At 48.0% G+C, this 17,979-nt stretch overlaps 1 protein-coding gene across 4 annotated transcripts in view; it reads left to right on the top strand.

Moving 5' to 3' along the window:
- LOC133121530 (testis-expressed protein 2-like) overlaps nt 1-17,905 on the top strand; it is a 49,439-nt gene extending 31,534 nt beyond the window's left edge. For 2 of the 4 annotated variants that reach the window (XM_061230759.1, XM_061230760.1), the window contains 9 exons: nt 131-491; nt 2,569-2,786; nt 3,271-3,414; nt 4,277-4,376; nt 10,178-10,304; nt 12,027-12,149; nt 13,104-13,313; nt 14,309-14,429; nt 16,956-17,905. In XM_061230759.1, coding sequence (XP_061086743.1) covers nt 131-491; nt 2,569-2,786; nt 3,271-3,414; nt 4,277-4,376; nt 10,178-10,304; nt 12,027-12,149; nt 13,104-13,313; nt 14,309-14,429; nt 16,956-17,108 — 1,557 coding nt within the window. In that variant the 3' untranslated portion in view covers nt 17,109-17,905. Of the gene's footprint in view, nt 1-130; nt 492-2,568; nt 2,787-3,270; nt 3,415-4,276; nt 4,377-10,177; nt 10,893-12,026; nt 12,150-13,103; nt 13,314-14,308; nt 14,430-16,955 lie in introns of those variants that run through there. The other 2 variants (XM_061230761.1, XR_009708006.1) reach the window with 2 other exon arrangements.
- The last annotated feature ends 74 nt before the right edge of the window (nt 17,906-17,979 follow it).

Genomic DNA, 17,979 nt, shown 5'->3' with positions numbered 1-17,979 from the left:
AAGGCCCTTAACCCTGCATTGCTCCAGGGGAGGATTGTCTCCTGCTTAGTCTAATCAACTGTACATCGCACTGTATAAGGGCGTCTGCCAAATGCCAATAATGCAGTGTAATGTTTCTGCGTTTGTTTAGATATACCTGGTGCCTGAGAGCTTGGCGAGGAAGCGAGTGTGGAACAAAAAGTACCCAATCTGCATCGAGCTGGGCAAGCAGGAGGACTTCATGTCCAAGGCCCAGGCGGCGGACAGGCCCGAGGTGGCCGAGGAGAAGCCTGGAGGAGCGGAGAGGCCGGAGGCGGCCGGGGGCAGCGAGGAGGCCAAGAGGCCCCCCGTGGCGCAGGACGGGGCTCGCGCGTCCGCCCCCCGGGACCACACCCTCTTCCTGTTTGGCAGGACGGGCCGGGAGAAGGAGGAGTGGTTCCGCAGGATGCTTGTGGCGTCTCGGCTCAAATCCGAGACCAAAAGGCCCTCCAGCCTTCCTGGGAGTATGAGTGGTGAGTGCGTGCCCGTCTCCCCCCCCCCCACCCCCCTTACCCAAAAAACAAATCCCTCTCGGCCTAATCCAGGGGAGGGGTGGAAATCCTGCTGCCATGGGGTTTGAAGTCACAGAAAGCCAGGCCTTTCTCTAGTCTGAGATTCATATCGCTTAAGTCAAGCAAAAAAAAATCGACTTAATTAAGGCATTCCAGGGAAGCAGACGCAGAACATTTAGTGACAGACGCCACCCTTGTTGTGTTGATGAATGTTTGTCAGACCTGGTCTGAGATCAGGACTAGGGCCTGTTCTCACTGATCTGATGCGATCAGTGCTTCATGATAGTACCAGGGGAAAGTAGGTCACCAGGAAATGCACTCAGATGTAAAGGTAATGACACCATTCCCCCAGCAACTTGCTGGGGCCCGAAAGCTTTTCACTGACATGAAAGTACAGATGGCACCAGTGACAGGGCCACATCTGTCCTCAGGCTAACAGGAAGTGTCTGGTGGTGGGGGCCCCCGGGTGAATGAACCATCCAAAGTTATATGGGGGGGTTTGGGGGTTCAAAGCAAGTCAAAGCATACCTGATATACCTCAAGATAACAGCGTGAGTGCCATGCAGTATCCGGTAATGATGGTCACAGATGCCTTGATGGACTCTATCTCCTATTTCTGGTTTAAAGTACACATGCCCTAGGGGCAGACGCTTGCATCACAGGCAGGTTATTACAGAGGGCAATTAAGGTTCTCTGCTGTTTCATGGTGCAATCTGTCTGTGTGTAGTTATACTGACTATTGAATGTATAGTTATATGTTCGGTGTTGCTCGCCTTAATGGACATAGAAGTTGCTTTCGATTAAAGCATGTCTAAATAAATATATAATGCGAATATCCACATGGATATTCACAACCAAACACAGTGTGCATGTGTGGCTTTTAGAGAACCAGTTTCTTACATTATAATTAGCCCTTGATCCAGGGACCCAATGAAGTATGAGAGGCCAAAGTGAGACATGTTCGTTCAGGGAAAGATGACGCGGTTGTTTTTCTTTGATTGCGCGAGAGAGAGAGAGAGAGAGAATGGGCCACGCTAAAGCCTCCAGCTACGTTACGATAGCCACGCGTCTCGCGGAGGAGAGCCTCATCTTTGTCACGTCTGGTCTGCTCTTGTGTGGGGGCAGGTGGGCGCTCAGTGGCAGGGCCTATCTGTAGGGCCCTCGAGCAGAGCCGTTGATTTGAACGCTGTTCATTGTGCCGGGCCCCTAATTGTGTCTCAATCACGCTGCCGCAGTATTATTTCAGTTGTGTAAAGTCTCTACGATGCTCTCGAATCCTGAGCGCTGGCATGTTTTAAGTGGCTGACAGCGCGGTGTAAGTTCGCGCAGCGCCGCCACTAATCTCTAAATATACATAAAATTAGCGTCTTTGTTTTTCCGTTCCTCGAGGCTCATCAGAGGCGCATGTCATATAAATAGCATGCATAAGGATTGTGCCCTTTGCTGAATTAACGCTCTGTGCTCGGTAAGGTGATATTTGATCTCCTCTGCTAATTTGCAGCAGCCATCGGCAGCCTCGCCTCGAGTGTAGAAATCTCTCTGAAGCGCTCAAACTGTTTTTGCCTTGCCTGCTGTTCCGTGTTTGCTTGGTGCTCTTTAATGTATTGACGTCTGTTGCCGGCTTGCAGTGTGCAGTTTTTGGCATTCTTCGCCAACCATTGTATTTATGTTTGTGAAATGGCGGTCCTCAGCAAACGCTGTAGACGAGGGACCTGAAACTCCAGGTCTGGTGGTTTTTGCGGTTTCCTTTCAAACCTTTCGAGCCATTTTTGGCCTTAGACCTTAGAAACCAATGGTTTCAACCACAAGCCCCCCAACACCCCCCTACGTCAGCCATCTTGTTGCCGGCAGGTTTTGAGAAACTATTGTAGGCGTTCAAAACATCTTTCTCCGCACACAAAACTCTGTGAGGTGCAGCGAAATCAGCCGACACAGGACCGGAGATGCCTGGTTTGGACACGGGAGGCGGTACGGGGGGCGTGAGTTGGTTGTGAGGGGGTGTGAGTTCGAGTGACGGGCGCGCTCTCCCCTCCCGCAGCGGTCCTGCCCGCGCACAGTCGTAGCAGCAGCCGGGGCAGTCTGGACGAGGCCCTGCCCATGTCTCAGCCGCGGCAGAAGGAGCTCACTGGCAGCGTGAAGCAGAAGATGCTGCTGGACTACAGCGTCTACATGGCCAAATACGTGCCTCCCCACCCCGCCAGCCCCGCCCACAGCCCCGTCCACAGCCCCGCCAGCAGCCCCGGAGCCGGGAAAAAGGTACCGGGGGTCACCCCTGCCCCCGCCGGGGAGGGATGGGGGCGCTGCAGTCAAATAAAGAGAGAGGGCAGCCTTCTGACATGTCATTCCATTACATTACATTTTATTTTGCAGATTAATCGCATAGAATCAGTTGTACAGCCATGAGCATTAAGCCTAGTACACATGGTGAATAGGCCAAGTCCGTAAGTGATAAGGTCAGCACTACAGTAGCTAGATAAAGGGGGAAAAAATGCTAATAAAATATGAATAGAAATACAACTACAACAGTCCTTGATTAAACTAGTAAGTACAACAAGAGGCTAAAAGATTGAGGCCGCAGAACAGGTAGCTAACATCCTATTGAAATACTCAACCTTTGGCATGTAGAAGCCCCAGCAGTCACAGGCTATAGGGCCAGATGGTAAATGATCTCATTGTATTTTTTTCTTTTTTCCCCCCACGTATGTCTGATCCCGTGTGTGCAACCCTACGACCGTGTCAGTTGCCTAGCGTGCCAGGAGTGGAGGAGGAGTCCGTGGCCTGGGTCAACGCTTTAGTGGGCCGGATCTTCTGGGACTTCTTGGGGGAGAAGTACTGGGCCGACATGGTGTCTAAGAAGATCCAGATGAAGCTCAGCAAGATCAGGGTGGGTGTCGGAAGTGCCTGGCTGTGCCGGGTGTATGTGCTGTCATATTGGGGAGCTTTGATTTGACATTTAAATAATTATTACCTGCAAAACCGCTTCAATTTTCCTATTGGCCTCAAGCTGTGCAGAGCCCCAGTGTTCTTTCCCTGTTAACATGGACTTTTTCATGAGCCTCAGAGAATCAGACTCTATGAGCAGCTCTTTGGTCCTTTGGGGAAAATGTAAGAAAAGGCCAGGCTGACGTGGTCAGCAGTTGCAGTGGACTGTGCTGTTGGACCGTGTTGCTGTGGAGTAACAGAGTGCTTAAATGTCACAGCTGTCGTGCTGCTCGCTGTGGGACCTGTGGAAACAAGCTGAGCCTTGTGGCTTGTTTTCTGGGTTTTCCTTTCATTTGATGTGAACAGTTTGATAGTCCATTGCTTTATCTTTCCCTTTTGTGCTCACAAGAGGTTCAGCCAAAACGACCCCCCTTCCTCCCCGCTGACTCTCTGTTGCTCTGTAGGTTTAGCCTGCCTGAACACAAAGACTCGTTTCTGTTATACGAATGTCGCTATGTGACATTCTAGCCATATCACATGTGTTATATGTGTCACTAGCCATATCACATGTGTTATACGTGTGTCACTAGCCATATCACATGTGTTATATGTGTCACTAGCCATATCACATGTGTTATATGTGTGTCACTAGCCATATCACATGTGTTATGAGTGTCACTAGCCATATCACATGTGTTATATGAGTGTCACTAGCCATATCACATGTGTTATATGAGTGTCACTAGCCATACTGTTATAGGAGTGTCACTAGCCATATCACATGTGTTATATGAGTGTCACTAGCCATATCACATGTGTTGCAGCTGCCATACTTTATGAATGAGCTGACCCTGACTGAGCTGGACATGGGTGTGGCCATTCCCAAGATCCTGCACGCATCCAAGCCGTCTGTGGACCACCAAGGTAAGACCCCGTGCAGCAGGTTTGGGCAGGCAGTCAGGTGTTCCTGCAGTTCAGGTCCAGTCATAAGGTCCATTCCCTTTCAGAGAAGTTTCACTGGCTGCTGTTTAAATTCAGCTAGTAAGCGCAGGTACGGGTATGCCATTGTGTGTAATGCAGAATTTCATTTAACACTCAACATTAGCACAGAAATGGGAGGCCAGACCTGCAGAAACGTAATAATTAAAAAACGCTTTGCTGCATAGCAGCCTCTTGCCCTCTGTGTCAGGTGAGGATTCAGTGTTTTATCTGGAGTGTGATGAGAAGGTTTCGCTTTATTACCCTCAGCTGTGCTGAAGAATGGTATAATCGTGTTGTGAATCAGCAGTGGTCAAGGTTACCAGACACACACAAAATGCCTTACAAAGACACACAGACACGCATACCAGACAAACACAGGCACACGCGCACACTGACACACACTCAGTCTGAGAGAATTATTCCCCATGAGAAGTATGCTATTAGCACTGCAAATTAACACCACCCACCCTCCCTGTCTCCAGTCTCTGCTTTGAATCAGTGCTGTGTCTGAGGGCTGGTCGTTTAATTTAGTCAGGGGGCTCAGATGCCCCACTTTCCTCCCTGTAGCGGCTCCTGTGGACCGTGGAAGTTGGTACAGGCTGCCATATTGTCCAATCCATCAGCCAGTGCAAAGCTCGCTCCCTCAGACCACATTAAGTAGCAGGAAGCAGGTCTTCTCTGGCCAAAGGGCAGTCAGTAACAGAATGGCCTATAATGGGAAATGAGCTAGCCTGTGTCTTAGGAAATACGGTCAGATGTTTCTTCAGTCTCCCCTCACAGGACTTTCAGTCACCATGTGACTTGAGACATTGGCGGTTCAGTTCAGGGTACGCTTTCCCCTCGGCCTCGAACGTGGGGCAGGGGAGTGTGTGAGGAGCTCTCCCTCGGCATTGTGAGTGTTTGTGTAGCTTTGCTGGGATTAGCATGGAGCGGTGGGCCGTGTCGCGCGGCGCCGAGTTCCTGTAACGCCTCGGAGGCAAGGGCGAGCGGCCGAACGCTTAACGCAGCGCAAGAGTCCGCCCCTGGTATCTTGTACTTCAAATGTCAGCGAAGGTAATCTCCTTAAGACCTTCCCTCTGTCTGTGTTTGTGTGTCGGTTTCTTAACCGTCGCTGGTCTCACTCTCTGGCGACCGACCGGCTTCCAAACCGGGGCACGATGCTAACCAGCTAGCGCTGAACCCCCCCCCCCCCCCCTTATGCAGAACAGATGCTGCAGAGCTCCGGAGCAACCGTTTCTCCAGCCATACAGCTCAAAGGCCGTAGAAAATTCCTATCCTCCTGGAGGGTTACTTACTGTACCCACAAACGACCCATGCTAAAGACCCGCGGCTGCCGTTGCCCGCGTCTGCACCAGTTCCTCATCGGACGCATCACTGCGTTTCGCGTAAGCGCAGCTCCTTGCGCCGGGTCCGGTCTTGAATGGGTGTTCGGGTTTAAGTCTGTTCTTCTAGAGTAAAAGCAGCGTGTTGGGCGAGCTCATCGAGCAACCCTGTTACCTAACTGGATAAACTCCTTTTATCCGAAGAGGAGAGTGCCTCCAAACTGGCACCGGGGGGAAAAGCAGTCGCCAGTGTACACACAGGGGCCACGCTGTTGTTGGGAGACTGCACTGTCTCTGTCCTCAGACTGAGGGGGCAGGAGAGTCTTGTGACTGCCCCCACTCACCCCACCCAGTCGCATGACTAAGAAGATTGGAGCGCTGTGCGAGAGGGCTGAGTCTGTAATACCCTGAGAAAGAGAAACAATATCCTCAGTTTTAAAAACCCAGGATATTGTTCACACATTTCCCATTGAGCCGGTGCCCCTGTGTTCTCTGACCAGAGACGGGTTGGTGTGTATAGTTCTTTAACGTATATTTTATAAGACTGAAGTGTAAAATGCTTTATTCAGTTGGTTGACATGGAGAAAGGGGTCTTCCTGGGGCCCAAGCACAGGCAGCCAAAGGTGATGTTTATTGACCATCTCAAACAGGAAACGTTCTGGAACCAAGGGCTTCCTGTTGTTGCCTTGTTATTTTACAGAAAAAGATTTGAGGCTGCTGCTCTGAGTGAGCTTTCCTGGCATGTTAACGTGCGTTTAGTGTTGCAGAAGACCATGTAGCTATGCCTTCGTAGTAACAGTTTGCAGTTAAATATTGGTTAAGTTAAGGGACAGGCACAAGGTTTGACTCTGTATTGCAGCACATTGGATTTGAAGTGAAATGATGTGTATGAGGAGAAAGTGCAGACTGTCAGCTATAATTATAATTTAGGCTATTTGTATCCATCTGTGATCTGGGTTTTAATACATGGTTCCCCCATTTTCGGAGAGCAATAATCATTGGACAAATAATATTTACAAATTAATATTTCACAATCTGAAATAAAGTCATCGTATTTAATACTTGGTTGCAAATCATTTTCATTTGTTGACTGCCAGAAGTGACCCTGCACTGCACTGCACCCGTCTTCAGTTCCTGTTTGCTTCCGGGGAGTTTTCTTTGCATTGTTAGTTCATGTGCAAGAAAGCTAAGACACACTGTTAGCCAGAAACAGCTGAGCAGTCAGTGTGAGGGGACTATGTGTAAAGGTCCTGCAAGAATCACGCAATATGGATGCACATGCCTTCGAATGAAAGCTAACGGTCTGCTCTTTAACCTCATGGTCATTGCTCTATTTCAAACCCAATGTGCCAGAGGGTTTTATTTCGACTTTATGACGTCATGTGAAATTAAATCTTTATTCCTGAGTAAAGGGGATTTATGGAGGAGTTAATGTGTGCTCCAAAGCACCGCTTTCTACAGCTCCCTGGTGTTATTGCTCCGTGATGTCACTACGTCATCACATGGTGCAACTCCTCGCCCAGAATTTGAGAGCTATACTGTTATATAGATTTATATTGAATGCAGCCATAGAGGATAATCTCGAGAGTACATAGACCTGGACTAGGTGCTGTCATTTTACCTGTGTATCAGAGTCAAGGTGCTCGGTGAAGCTAAGCACATTTTTCCGTGCCTCAGTTGGAATTCACAGCTGCAGTAGCTGCACTGAAATCTGGCGAGCAGCACAGTTTATTTTACTCGTGGTGCTCTGACTCAGGTTCAGTAGTCAGTGTGCCCTTCTGAGGTTACCTGATGTCAAAGCGGCGCGGGGACGCGGTTTATGGAAAAAAAAGCGGTAGCGCCTAGATTACTAATGGCCCCTCCACCTCTGTCCCATCGCTGTCTCTCAGTGTGGAGCTGCGTGCTGTGCTGTGGAGATGCCCTGTGGAGATACGAGCGTGTCTGTGTCCGGCCTCCCGCTCCTCATCCTCCTCCTCCTCCTCCTCTCGCTGCCGATAGCGGCTAACTCGCAGGTACCGCGGACGTTTTATCGGCCGGGGCGTAGATAAGACTCGACGAGGACGGAAATTGATTCCCCCGCCGGCGACTGCGTGGCTCGCGCAAACCGAAGAAGGCGCCTGCTGTCGCCCTGGAGACGACGCCCTGAATTACAGCCCATAATAACCCCCCATATCCAGACCCGAGTTATCCCCTTAAACGCCTAATTAGGCATCTAAACTCAATTCTTCTCTTCCAGGCAACACTGGGGTTATCTTTCTCTCAAATCTTTATTCTTTTTGCCGGGGGAGCCCTCCGTTCACAGAACAAATGAAACGGATGATGGTAGTAGTGTGGTTTTTCTGCACTCTTTTCCTTTATGTGGTGACTGATTAGCTTGTGAACTCTTGAGATGACCCTCTCCCACGGTGTGTGAGAGGTCTCTATGTGAGACTCATGATATGAAAAGAAACTCATTGAACTGCTCAATGCATGAAGCTCATTGCACATTTGGGAGTAGTCTTTGCCGCCTCATGGTTTAATTTTAGGTCCACAGTGCCCTCTAGTGGTTAATGTAAAATCTTCAAGTTTCAATATTCTTTGCAAACCGTACTGGCTACGTGCTATAGCAGTGTTGCAATTCGCTCACCTACTTTTTAAAAGAGAACGTGTTTCTTACATATCGCTAACCTGTACCCATCATGACAGAATTATCTTTCAATTTTCTCTAGGCTTTGCTGAGGAGAATTTTAATTAGTTAATTATGTCAATCTCAGACCTCAGGGAGCGGTGGGTAGTATGGAAAGACTCCTACAGAGCTGCTAGATCCTTATCACAGGGGGTCTGTGAGTGGCAGCAGAAGTACTGTCCAAATGAGGCCGCTCATCTTTACTGCACAGCAAGAGCTTAAAAGACACATTTTCCCTATATGCATTTTGGTTTGAAGTATAGATAAAAAAGGTGGAGGCGACATGGCTCAGGCAGTAAGAGCAGTCGTCTGGCAGTCGGAGGGTTGCCGGTTCGATCCCCCGCCCGGGCTGTGTCGAAGTGTCCCTGAGCAAGACACCCAACCCCCAAATGCTCCTGACGAGCTGGTCGGCGCCTTGCATGGCAGCCAATCGCCGTCGGTGTGTGAGTGTGTGTATGAATGGGTGAATGAGAAGCATCAATTGTACAGCGCTTTGGATAAAGGCGCTATATAAATGCCAACCATTTACCATTTACCATTTAGGTGACATATACATTTACCGGAATGTTTAATGCGAATCGAAAGGCTTCATTTGGGGGCGATCATTCCGCGGAGGAACGTTGCTTTGTTATGGCATGTGATGTGTGCTACGGAGGAAGAGTTGTGTGTGATGAAGGCCCTCCCCCCCCCCCCCCCCCCCCCCGAGACTGCTGGCTCAGTCCGCAAAAACAAAAACACGAAGAGCAAAGGGCTGTGGGATCCCCGAGGGCACGGGGTGTATATAACCCAGATTAGTGCGCGTGTTTGAGCGTGGATGTTTATGCAGCGCGGAGTCCCGCTGTCTTCAAAAGAGCAGCCCTCTCCCATGCTAGGAGGGAAACGCACCACGTCCAACTGTTTCTCTTCTTTTCAAAGGGCTGTGTGATCTCTCGCTCTCTCCCGCTCTCAGCCCCCCCCAACCCACCCACTGGGTGGAAGGGAAAAAAACAGAGACGGAGAGATTCTGAGCATCTGCTACAGAAACCAAACTTTGACCTGCATTAGTTACACGGTGGCTTGTGGAAGAAGCGAGGGAGGGAGAGAGAGAAGGAGAAAGAGAGAGAGAGAGAGGAGAGAGCCAGGGTAGGCCAGGGAAAGACGGCGTGTAGGAGAGGACAGAGGAGAGGATAACACACACGACCTCTGAGTAATGTTCATCTAATCATACTCGGCATGGTTTGTCAGACTCTTACCTTCTCAGCACATTGACTGCAGGGGCAGCACTCTTCCTGGAGCACATGATAAATTTGGCAGGGCGATGTAGTGTTCAACGTGTAGCTAAACTTGCATCTGTGCATTACAAAGATTCGAGTGCAGTCATGGTAATTTTGGCTTGCTTTTGTGTGGTCTCAAACCCTGAATGCTGTGTTTGTGTGTGTGCTTGCCTGTGTGCCTGTTTGTTTGCGTGTGTGTGTGTGTGTGTGTGCGCGCGCGCTTGTGTGTGTGTGCACTTGCCTGTGTGTGTGTTTGTTTGTGTGTGTGTGTGTGTGTGTGTGTGTGTGTGCTTGCCTGTGTGCGTGTTTGTTTGTATGTGTGGGTGTGTGTGCATGCGCGTGCGTGCGTGTGCTTGCCTGTATGTGTGTGCTTACCTGTGTGCGTGTGCGTGTGTTTGTGTGTGTGTGTCTGTGCGTGTGCGTGCGTGCGTGTGTGCTTGCCTGTGTGCCTGTGTGCGTGTGTGTGTGTGTGTGTGTGTGTGTACGTGTGTATGTGTTCTGCAGGGCTCTGGTTTGATCTGGAGATTTCCTATACCGGATCTTTCCTCATGACCCTCGAGACGAAGATGAACCTGGCAAGACTTGGCAAGGAGGGGGAGGGGCTCCGGTTTGGTGAGCCAGGCAAGGACGGGTAAGGGCCTGAGACGCACGTTATGAGCAGTAGGCCTTTTCAGTGTGTTTATGGTGTCAGCAAAATGATCGTGTTTAATGTCACAAAATGGGGCTTACTTAATGTTGCTTTCTACGTTTTTAGTTGTTTGTGCAGCTGTCATTTTGTAGCCATCTTGTACAGATGCTGTGACAGTTTCGCTATCCCGCAGCTTACCGATACAGCAACACACTTGTTTTCTTCTTTCATACTGTCACTTCCTTTAGATTGACTGGCTGAGTGTCACTGGAGTCTTTTTTTGTGTATGGTTCTTATTTCCTACTTTTTAACTGTCATTTGCAGAAAAAGAAAAAAAAAGAAAAAGCTAAGTTGAGTGGCTGAATCTTAAATGTAGAGATCTGAGGGGGTTTTTTTCCACTTGACATTTTGTGAACATCACGTATGGGTGACTTTCCTTGCCAAGCTCATGCTAATGAGAGGATTAGCTTTTCTGATGGGGTCAGGGGTTGGTAATGTGCAGTTACACATTAACTTCTCTGTGCGTTGTGCTTCTCTTCCCTGTTAACTCTGTCTGTGGACGCACTCGTCTGTGGATGTTTTCTGCACCTGGTGAGTGGGAACAGTTGGGCGGGGGGGGGGAAATGTTGTTCCACTTTCTATTTTTGTCACTTTCATATCGCAAAATCCGCTGATGCCACTTCACCGCAGACCCACCCGGCTCCTAGCTCCAGAGCTTAAACCCCCTCATCGCCACAGTAACTTCATGAAGACTTTTTTTTGTTTTGTTTTGTTTTGTTTGTTGCTGTGATCTTTATGTGGCTTTGTTTTCATTGAAGTTAGGCAGGACTTCAATGAAGCCATCTGCTTAATTAGAGTCAAAACCAATCCCTCTGTAAACGGGAGGGGTTTTTAAGCTGGAGGAGGTGCTACAAGAGAATCTTGGCAAGCTTTTTGGGATAGACTGATATGCCACAGACCTTGTGCGCTACAGCCGCTTGCATTAAAGTAAAATGGCTGACCGCCTCACTTACACTGCTCCGGATAAGAGTGTATGCACAGTGCCTGAATGCATCAGTAAGAAGCTGGACTGGCCCCATGCGCATTTAAGTGTAAAACAAACCTGTTAAAACTGTAAAGAGTAGCGTGTGACGCCTCAGCCTTTTTACATCCTTACTTGTGTGCATCTTGTTTTGTGTGTTTCCGCTCTGGTGAAGGGTTATGGTATGTTGAGTATGGGTGGAGGGTGCAAACTTCTCTCAGTTATTCTTGGGCCCAACCTTACCGTGGGGACTTTAATCTGGTATCTTACACAGTAAAATAGATTTCCATTCTACTTTTTAGAATATGAAATAATTATGTTAATCCGCAAAGCCCTTTTGAAATTGTGTATCACCACAATTACACAGAATAGTCTTGTCACTGCCTAGTGGATATCTTTATGTAGAAAAAGTAAGTAAGTTTTAAACCTTTCTGTACTATCAGTTATTGGTTGCTGTGCTGTGAATGCTCTGTTCTGATAGGGTACCATGAGATCCTCTGAGATCAATGCCCTTACTTCCCCTGTGCTCATGCTGCACTGTGCACGGCACAAATCACCGCCTCGCTTTCAGAAATGAAGTCAAGTCCTGTAAGGTCACTGAGGACTTCAGCAGCCTTGCTTTTGTTTTACTTCATGGAGCGAAATCACGAGTGACACACTGTGACTCAATGTCTGTGTCTGTGCGTGTCTGTGTGTATGAACAGGTACAGACCACGGACGTACTGCCTGGCCGACAGCGACGAAGAGTCATCCAGCGCCGGGTCATCCGATGAGGAGGACCCCCCAGATGTGGCCCCGGACAAGAACATCCTGCCAGGGGCCGAGGGGTGAGACGCGCCGTCTTACCCTTAATCTGTCCACTTTCACGAGCGCGTTTTCACTGCTTGGACTTCACTTAATGCAGCAGCAGCAAAGCCACACGTACTATATCTGCAGTGAAGCATTCCCACAGTAATGGCAGCAGATGAGCCGGATTTTTTTAAAAGTGTTTGATACGAATATAGTCCCAGATAACACTCCATGAGAGACCAAAGGGAATTCCCACTGGGCAATTTTAGTTCCCAAACCAGGAATTGGTCATTTAATCTGTCAATCTGCATAGGTGTATCCTATTCACGGCATGCAATATGAAAGACTGACAAGTTTTGTTTTTTTGTTGAGCAGTCTGTTTTCTGATGCCATACGTCTTGGGTGGGGGCTGGTAGTAGTCCTGCATATGGTCATTTTTGTGATAAAACAATTGATACTGCTTATAATATAAGTATGATACCAAACGTAATACCAAAGTCAGTTCGTATTTCAGAATTTCCATACGCAAGTTATGCTTTACTCATGAAGCGTGACTGAAGCAGAGTAACTGTATGATGAACATAGCCTATCAGATAAACCCAGTGGATAAAGAGAGCGAGAGACACAAAGGGAACAGAACCACCAGACGCACAAGCAGCAAGGTGCACCGTTTGTGACACTTACATACTGCGACCACAACCTATGCACTGTAGATGGGCCTGGAGCTCCATGACACCACAGCTCCATCAGAACAGCTCTCTCACACCCTCAGCCCTGAGGTAATCCCTCTAATACACGGGTGTCCAATCTGATCCCAAAATTAGCCGATGTGGGTACAGGTTTTGGTTCTACCCCAGCTTAAAACACCTCATTCTAGGTGTCGTAGTGCTGGGCTAAATCAAAATGCAGCACCAAAATTGTCCCCCCTGCTGTTTGCACCCCTAATTTCCCCCCCTCCGATGGCCTGTAACGAGCCCCTTCTTCTGCCACAGCTATGTCGGGGGACACAAGCCCAGCAAGATCATGCGCTTTGTGGACAAGATCACCAAGTCCAAGTACTTCCAGAAGGCCACGGAGACAGAGTTCATCAAGAAGAAGATGGAGGAGGTGTCCAACACCCCCCTGCTGCTGACCGTGGAGGTGCAGGAGTGCCAGGGGACGCTGGCCGTCAACATCCCCCCTCCCCCAACCGACAGGATATGGTACGTTCCGCTCTGAGGGTATTAACATTGGGTTATATCAGCATAGATCAAATTCAGGGGTGTCCAGTCTTATTCAGAAAGGGCCATTGTGGGTGCAGGTTTTTGTTCTATCCCAACACTAAGACCTGATTCTATTCAGGAAAGTCTTGATGAGGTAAATAATTTAACCAGGTGTTGTAGTGTTGAGCTTAAAACAAAAACCAGTGGCCCTTTTCAGGTAAGATTGGACACCCCTGATCTAATTAAACCTTTAGTCATGATGATACTTATTCTTCTGTCTTCATTCTCCTAGGTGGCATTTATCAATCATTCTATGTTATCAATGGGAGATATGGGTGCACTATCAGTATAAGTCTAGCTGTTCAGACTGAGCATGCTGGTATGATTATTTAATTTTTCCACTAATAATGTGGTAAATGAATTATTATTCGGTACATGACCTTTCTATGTTATGATTGGTTTCATTTTTAAAAAAGGTGTTCAGTGTATTTCATTTTGTTAGACTGGAGTTTTGTGTTCATGCTCCGTTAGTTACGCAGTGAGGTTGTTCCTTACAGAGGCGTTTGAAAGGTCTGTAGCGAGCCAACAGCCAGATGCAGCCAGTCAGTCGATGTGCCCTAGAGAATAAGCCTGGCATAGTTTGGTTGTAGATGAAGCCAAGAGACTAATGAAGCTGGGACCTGTTGACCTCACTACATTTAAACTACTTTCAGGGATTTGGCTCTGGGTTCATGAAGGCTCAAATGTGTCATCTACTGGTTGCAACGTGTAAATACATGTCTTTAAAAATATTTAGCTTGGTAACTTGACATGAGTTTTTTGTATTCATGTTGTTTATGATTATGCTGTTGTCTGGGTCCCCAGAATCATATCTGCCTTTGTGTATCTTACAGAAAAAGTGTTTATAAGTGGGTGAATATGGCAGTGTCTGGTTGTGTGCCAGGATGGGGTTAGACTCTGATTCTGGTGTGATTTTAAAACCTTTCCTCCGACAGGTATGGTTTCAGGAGCCCCCCACACCTGGAGCTCAAGGCCCGCCCCAAGTTGGGCGAAAGGGAGGTTACCCTGGCGCACGTGACGGACTGGATCGAGAAGAAACTGGACCAAGAGTTTCAGGTGCGGAGAGGTTTGTCATTGTGTGTGGTGGGCTTGGGGCCAGACTGCTCCAGTCCCCAGGAGTAGCAGTAAACACTGTTTTCTTACCTCCAGAGACAGATGTCAAATTACCTCTTCGTCTAGGCCTGCATTCCTAGTTAAAGCAGAGGCTCGAGTGTTCTTAAAGAGCTCGGCCTGGGGGAGGAGTCTGCCGGACATAGTCACATCTCCTTTGCTACTCCTTCCTGTAACATTATTACACACCTTCTCCCAGTCTCTGCCCACTCAGACATTTCAATAGCCGCAGGGCAGCCGCCATCTTGGACTCCCTGCAGGCCTTGTTAAGCTTGTGAGCTGTAATTGCAGGGGGGTTAGAAAGAGAAGGTGTGTGTTACCCGTGGCCAGGCTGTGCGGGCGATGCAGCTGTTTACACATTCTCAAGTTTCAAGGAAAAGTAAAAAGGTTTCGCGGATAACGCGATGAACTGGTTTTCCCTCTAGAACCTAAGTCTTATTTATGACCAAAATGTTTGATTGCGCTGTTTACAGTATGGATAATGTAAGATAATTTACATAACATGAACATTGGACAATAAATCAAGTAATAAAAAAAACTAGACAAATTTGTTTGACCTTTGATTTGATTTGAGTTTTTCAGAATTGGCCTACGTTGGTATAGGCTGTCTGTATGTCAGGTGAATTGCTGTATTGTTTGCAAATCGGACATGTCAGGATTGTGAAATGAGAAAAATTAATCCTTGTTTGACAATATCATCTCAGACTCATCTCTTCAGGCTCAGGCACATCTCTTCAGGCTACACCTTTCCCTCCCTATCTCACCACTATGATTAGCCTTAGACTGTAATGGCACTTATGTATAGATTGTATAGATATTGTTACTTGTATAGATATTGTTGTTTTTTAATTGGCTGTTGTATTGTTGTACTCAGGGTATTCTAGCTGCCAACTGTGGCATGCTAGTTTGGAAGTTGATTGTATTCTTCAAGGGTTCTGATTATCTGTATGTTTACACTAGGACTCGGAACTGTACTGTCCTCTCAGGTCCTCTTCGCACCTATACTTGTGTTTGATTTGCACTTCGTTGTACGTCGCTCTGGATAAGAGCGTCTGCTAAATGCCATGTAATGTAATGTAATGTAATGTAGAATATCTAAAAATCAATGACATGCGGCTATGGAGGTCCAGTAATCCAAGCTTGCACCTAAAGATTAAGTAAGGATGTACAGTACTCATGTAAAAGTGTATTCTTCTACACTCTGTCACTCTCAATTAGCAATAAAGAATACCGTCTAAATTCAGGCATCTCTTGATGCAGTAGCTCACTTATGCAGATGGCGGTTGCATGGGACTTACTTAAAATAAGCACAGTCAGTCAGTGGAGAGGTATGGTCAGCCCCTTGTGTGGCCGGCAACAACACAGGATATTCACATAGCCAATGCTTTAATTTTCCCACTGGAGATATTATAGCTTCTCTGTGTGCTCCTGCAAAATACAGGGTGTATGTGTGTGTTTAGCCGAATACACACGCGAGAGAGAGAATGAGAGACAGAGAGAAGGGAGAGGGAGAGAATGAGAGAGGAGAGAGGAGAATGAGAGCGAGAAAATGAGAGAGAGAGAGAATGAGAGAGAAGGGAGAGAGAGGAGAATGAGAGAGAGGAAGAGAGAGAGAGGAAGAGAGAGAGAGTTAGTTTCCTGTGTTTTTTTGTGATCAGCAAGCAGGCCCTGGAGTATTTTTGCCTGAGACCTGGGTGGAGACTGCAGGAACATGCACTCATTTGTGGCCGCACACCCAGCAGGGCCTTCAAAGCAGCGGAGCATGCCTGTGGCTCTGTCTTATACTGTACAATTATCCACTTGCATCTAGAAGAGTGCCCTGCAGCACCCCCACAGTCTCTCTAACAGTTGTATCTCCCGTAAGCTGAGCTGTAAAACACGCCACCGTTAGGCCCAAAAGGATCACTCTACTGGTCGTGTCAGAACTTTTTATGTCTGGTGTTTTTGTGTAGCAATTCATCGCGTAGGTGTTTAGAATGACCGTAACTTTTTCCTGAGCTGTGTTATGCAAATTCGTAATCTGGAAGTAGACAGAAAATTGTCTGAGAGTACACTTTTTCAGGGTTTCTGCTGCCAAAGATATGACGCTCCAAATTCTACACAAACCCCGGTTTCCACTCCCCAGTGACCTTTTTGGTGCGAAATACCTCTAGTAGGACCATTTATTGAAGGGCTAACCCTTCGTCTGAAACGTCAGAGCTTCAGAGCCAGTCTTCACAGCATCTTTTGGATAGGCCCTCCTTGGATAGATATTCCACTTGCTGTATCAAAACTTTTTCCACAGTCATTTCAATGAGGCTAATGTTTTGCGTGTTCTTTATGAATATACAGTATAAAAAAATAAGTTCGAGCAAAATTGTATTTTTCACAGAACGACCCCGTGAATGTTCCATACAGTTGTGTGTCTATGTATGTAGGCATAGTAACGCCTCTCTACTGAGTTAGAGTAACCCCCCTCCCCTTCATCCACAGAAAATCTTCGTCATGCCAAACATGGACGACGTGTGGCTCCACATCATGCACTCAGCGATGGATGGCCGCTCCGGACTCAGCTCGGCCCCTGTGACCGCGGAGGCCACCAAGGACCCCTCGGAGGCCGACGACCCGCCCGCAGGTGGCATGTGAGGACTGGCTGTTTACAGTGTTAGACCCCTGGGCGGAGGGCCCCTCCTGGGGGAGGGACCGGCCTGTTCCCCCCCCCCAAAAAACCGCCAGTGCCACATTCCCGCAAGCGCGTCTCTGTGCGGGACTGGAGAACGCTCATCTCCGACCTCTCCCCTGGCCCCTCTCGCACCCCCTCCAGAGGAACAAGACCAAGTGTGTCTGAACTGTGAAGTGTAAAAAAAACAAAAAAACTAACAAACAAACAACTTGCTTGCTGCTTGGTTTGCTTTGACTGGAGTAGGAACGGCGCTGAAAAGTTGTTGTTTTGGGGCTAAGTGGGGGGATAGGCGACAGAGGGGGTGTCTGCCGAACACCTCATTTATGCATTCACCTGTCACCTTACCTCTTCTACGAAGTTGAAGAGGAACGCGAGTGCTTATTCTTTCAGAGTGCTTATTCTTTGAAGATGGACGGAAAAATATAACATGGGGTCAGCTGTGAACTTGTACAGGAGAGGATGATGAGGTCTTTGGTGTGGGCGGACTCGTATTCAAGTCAAATAACCTGTTCAGCTGCACAGCCAAGCCGGGACTACCGTGAACTGTGATGTACAGATGCCGCACCAGACGTCTTAGATGAATACCACTGGGTGCGCTAACAGAATCTCCTCTGCATTTCTTGTGCCTGAGCGTTTAGCACTCGATACTTTAAAACTAAGGATACACACTCATACATTCAAGTCTGGTAGCGGATGTGCAGGAGGTTTATAGTTACTGATGACAACAGTGTCTGTGTGTGTGTGTGTGTGTGTGTGCGTGTGCGTGCGCGTGCGCTTGTGTTTGTGAATGTGTGTGTGTACACGCGTCTGTGTGTGTACACGCGTGCGAGCGTA

Source organism: Conger conger, chromosome 2 (assembly GCF_963514075.1).
Source record: "Conger conger chromosome 2, fConCon1.1, whole genome shotgun sequence".
In the NCBI taxonomy this organism is placed as follows: Eukaryota; Metazoa; Chordata; class Actinopteri; order Anguilliformes; family Congridae; genus Conger; species Conger conger.
This window is presented reverse-complemented; position numbering and strand designations above follow the sequence as displayed.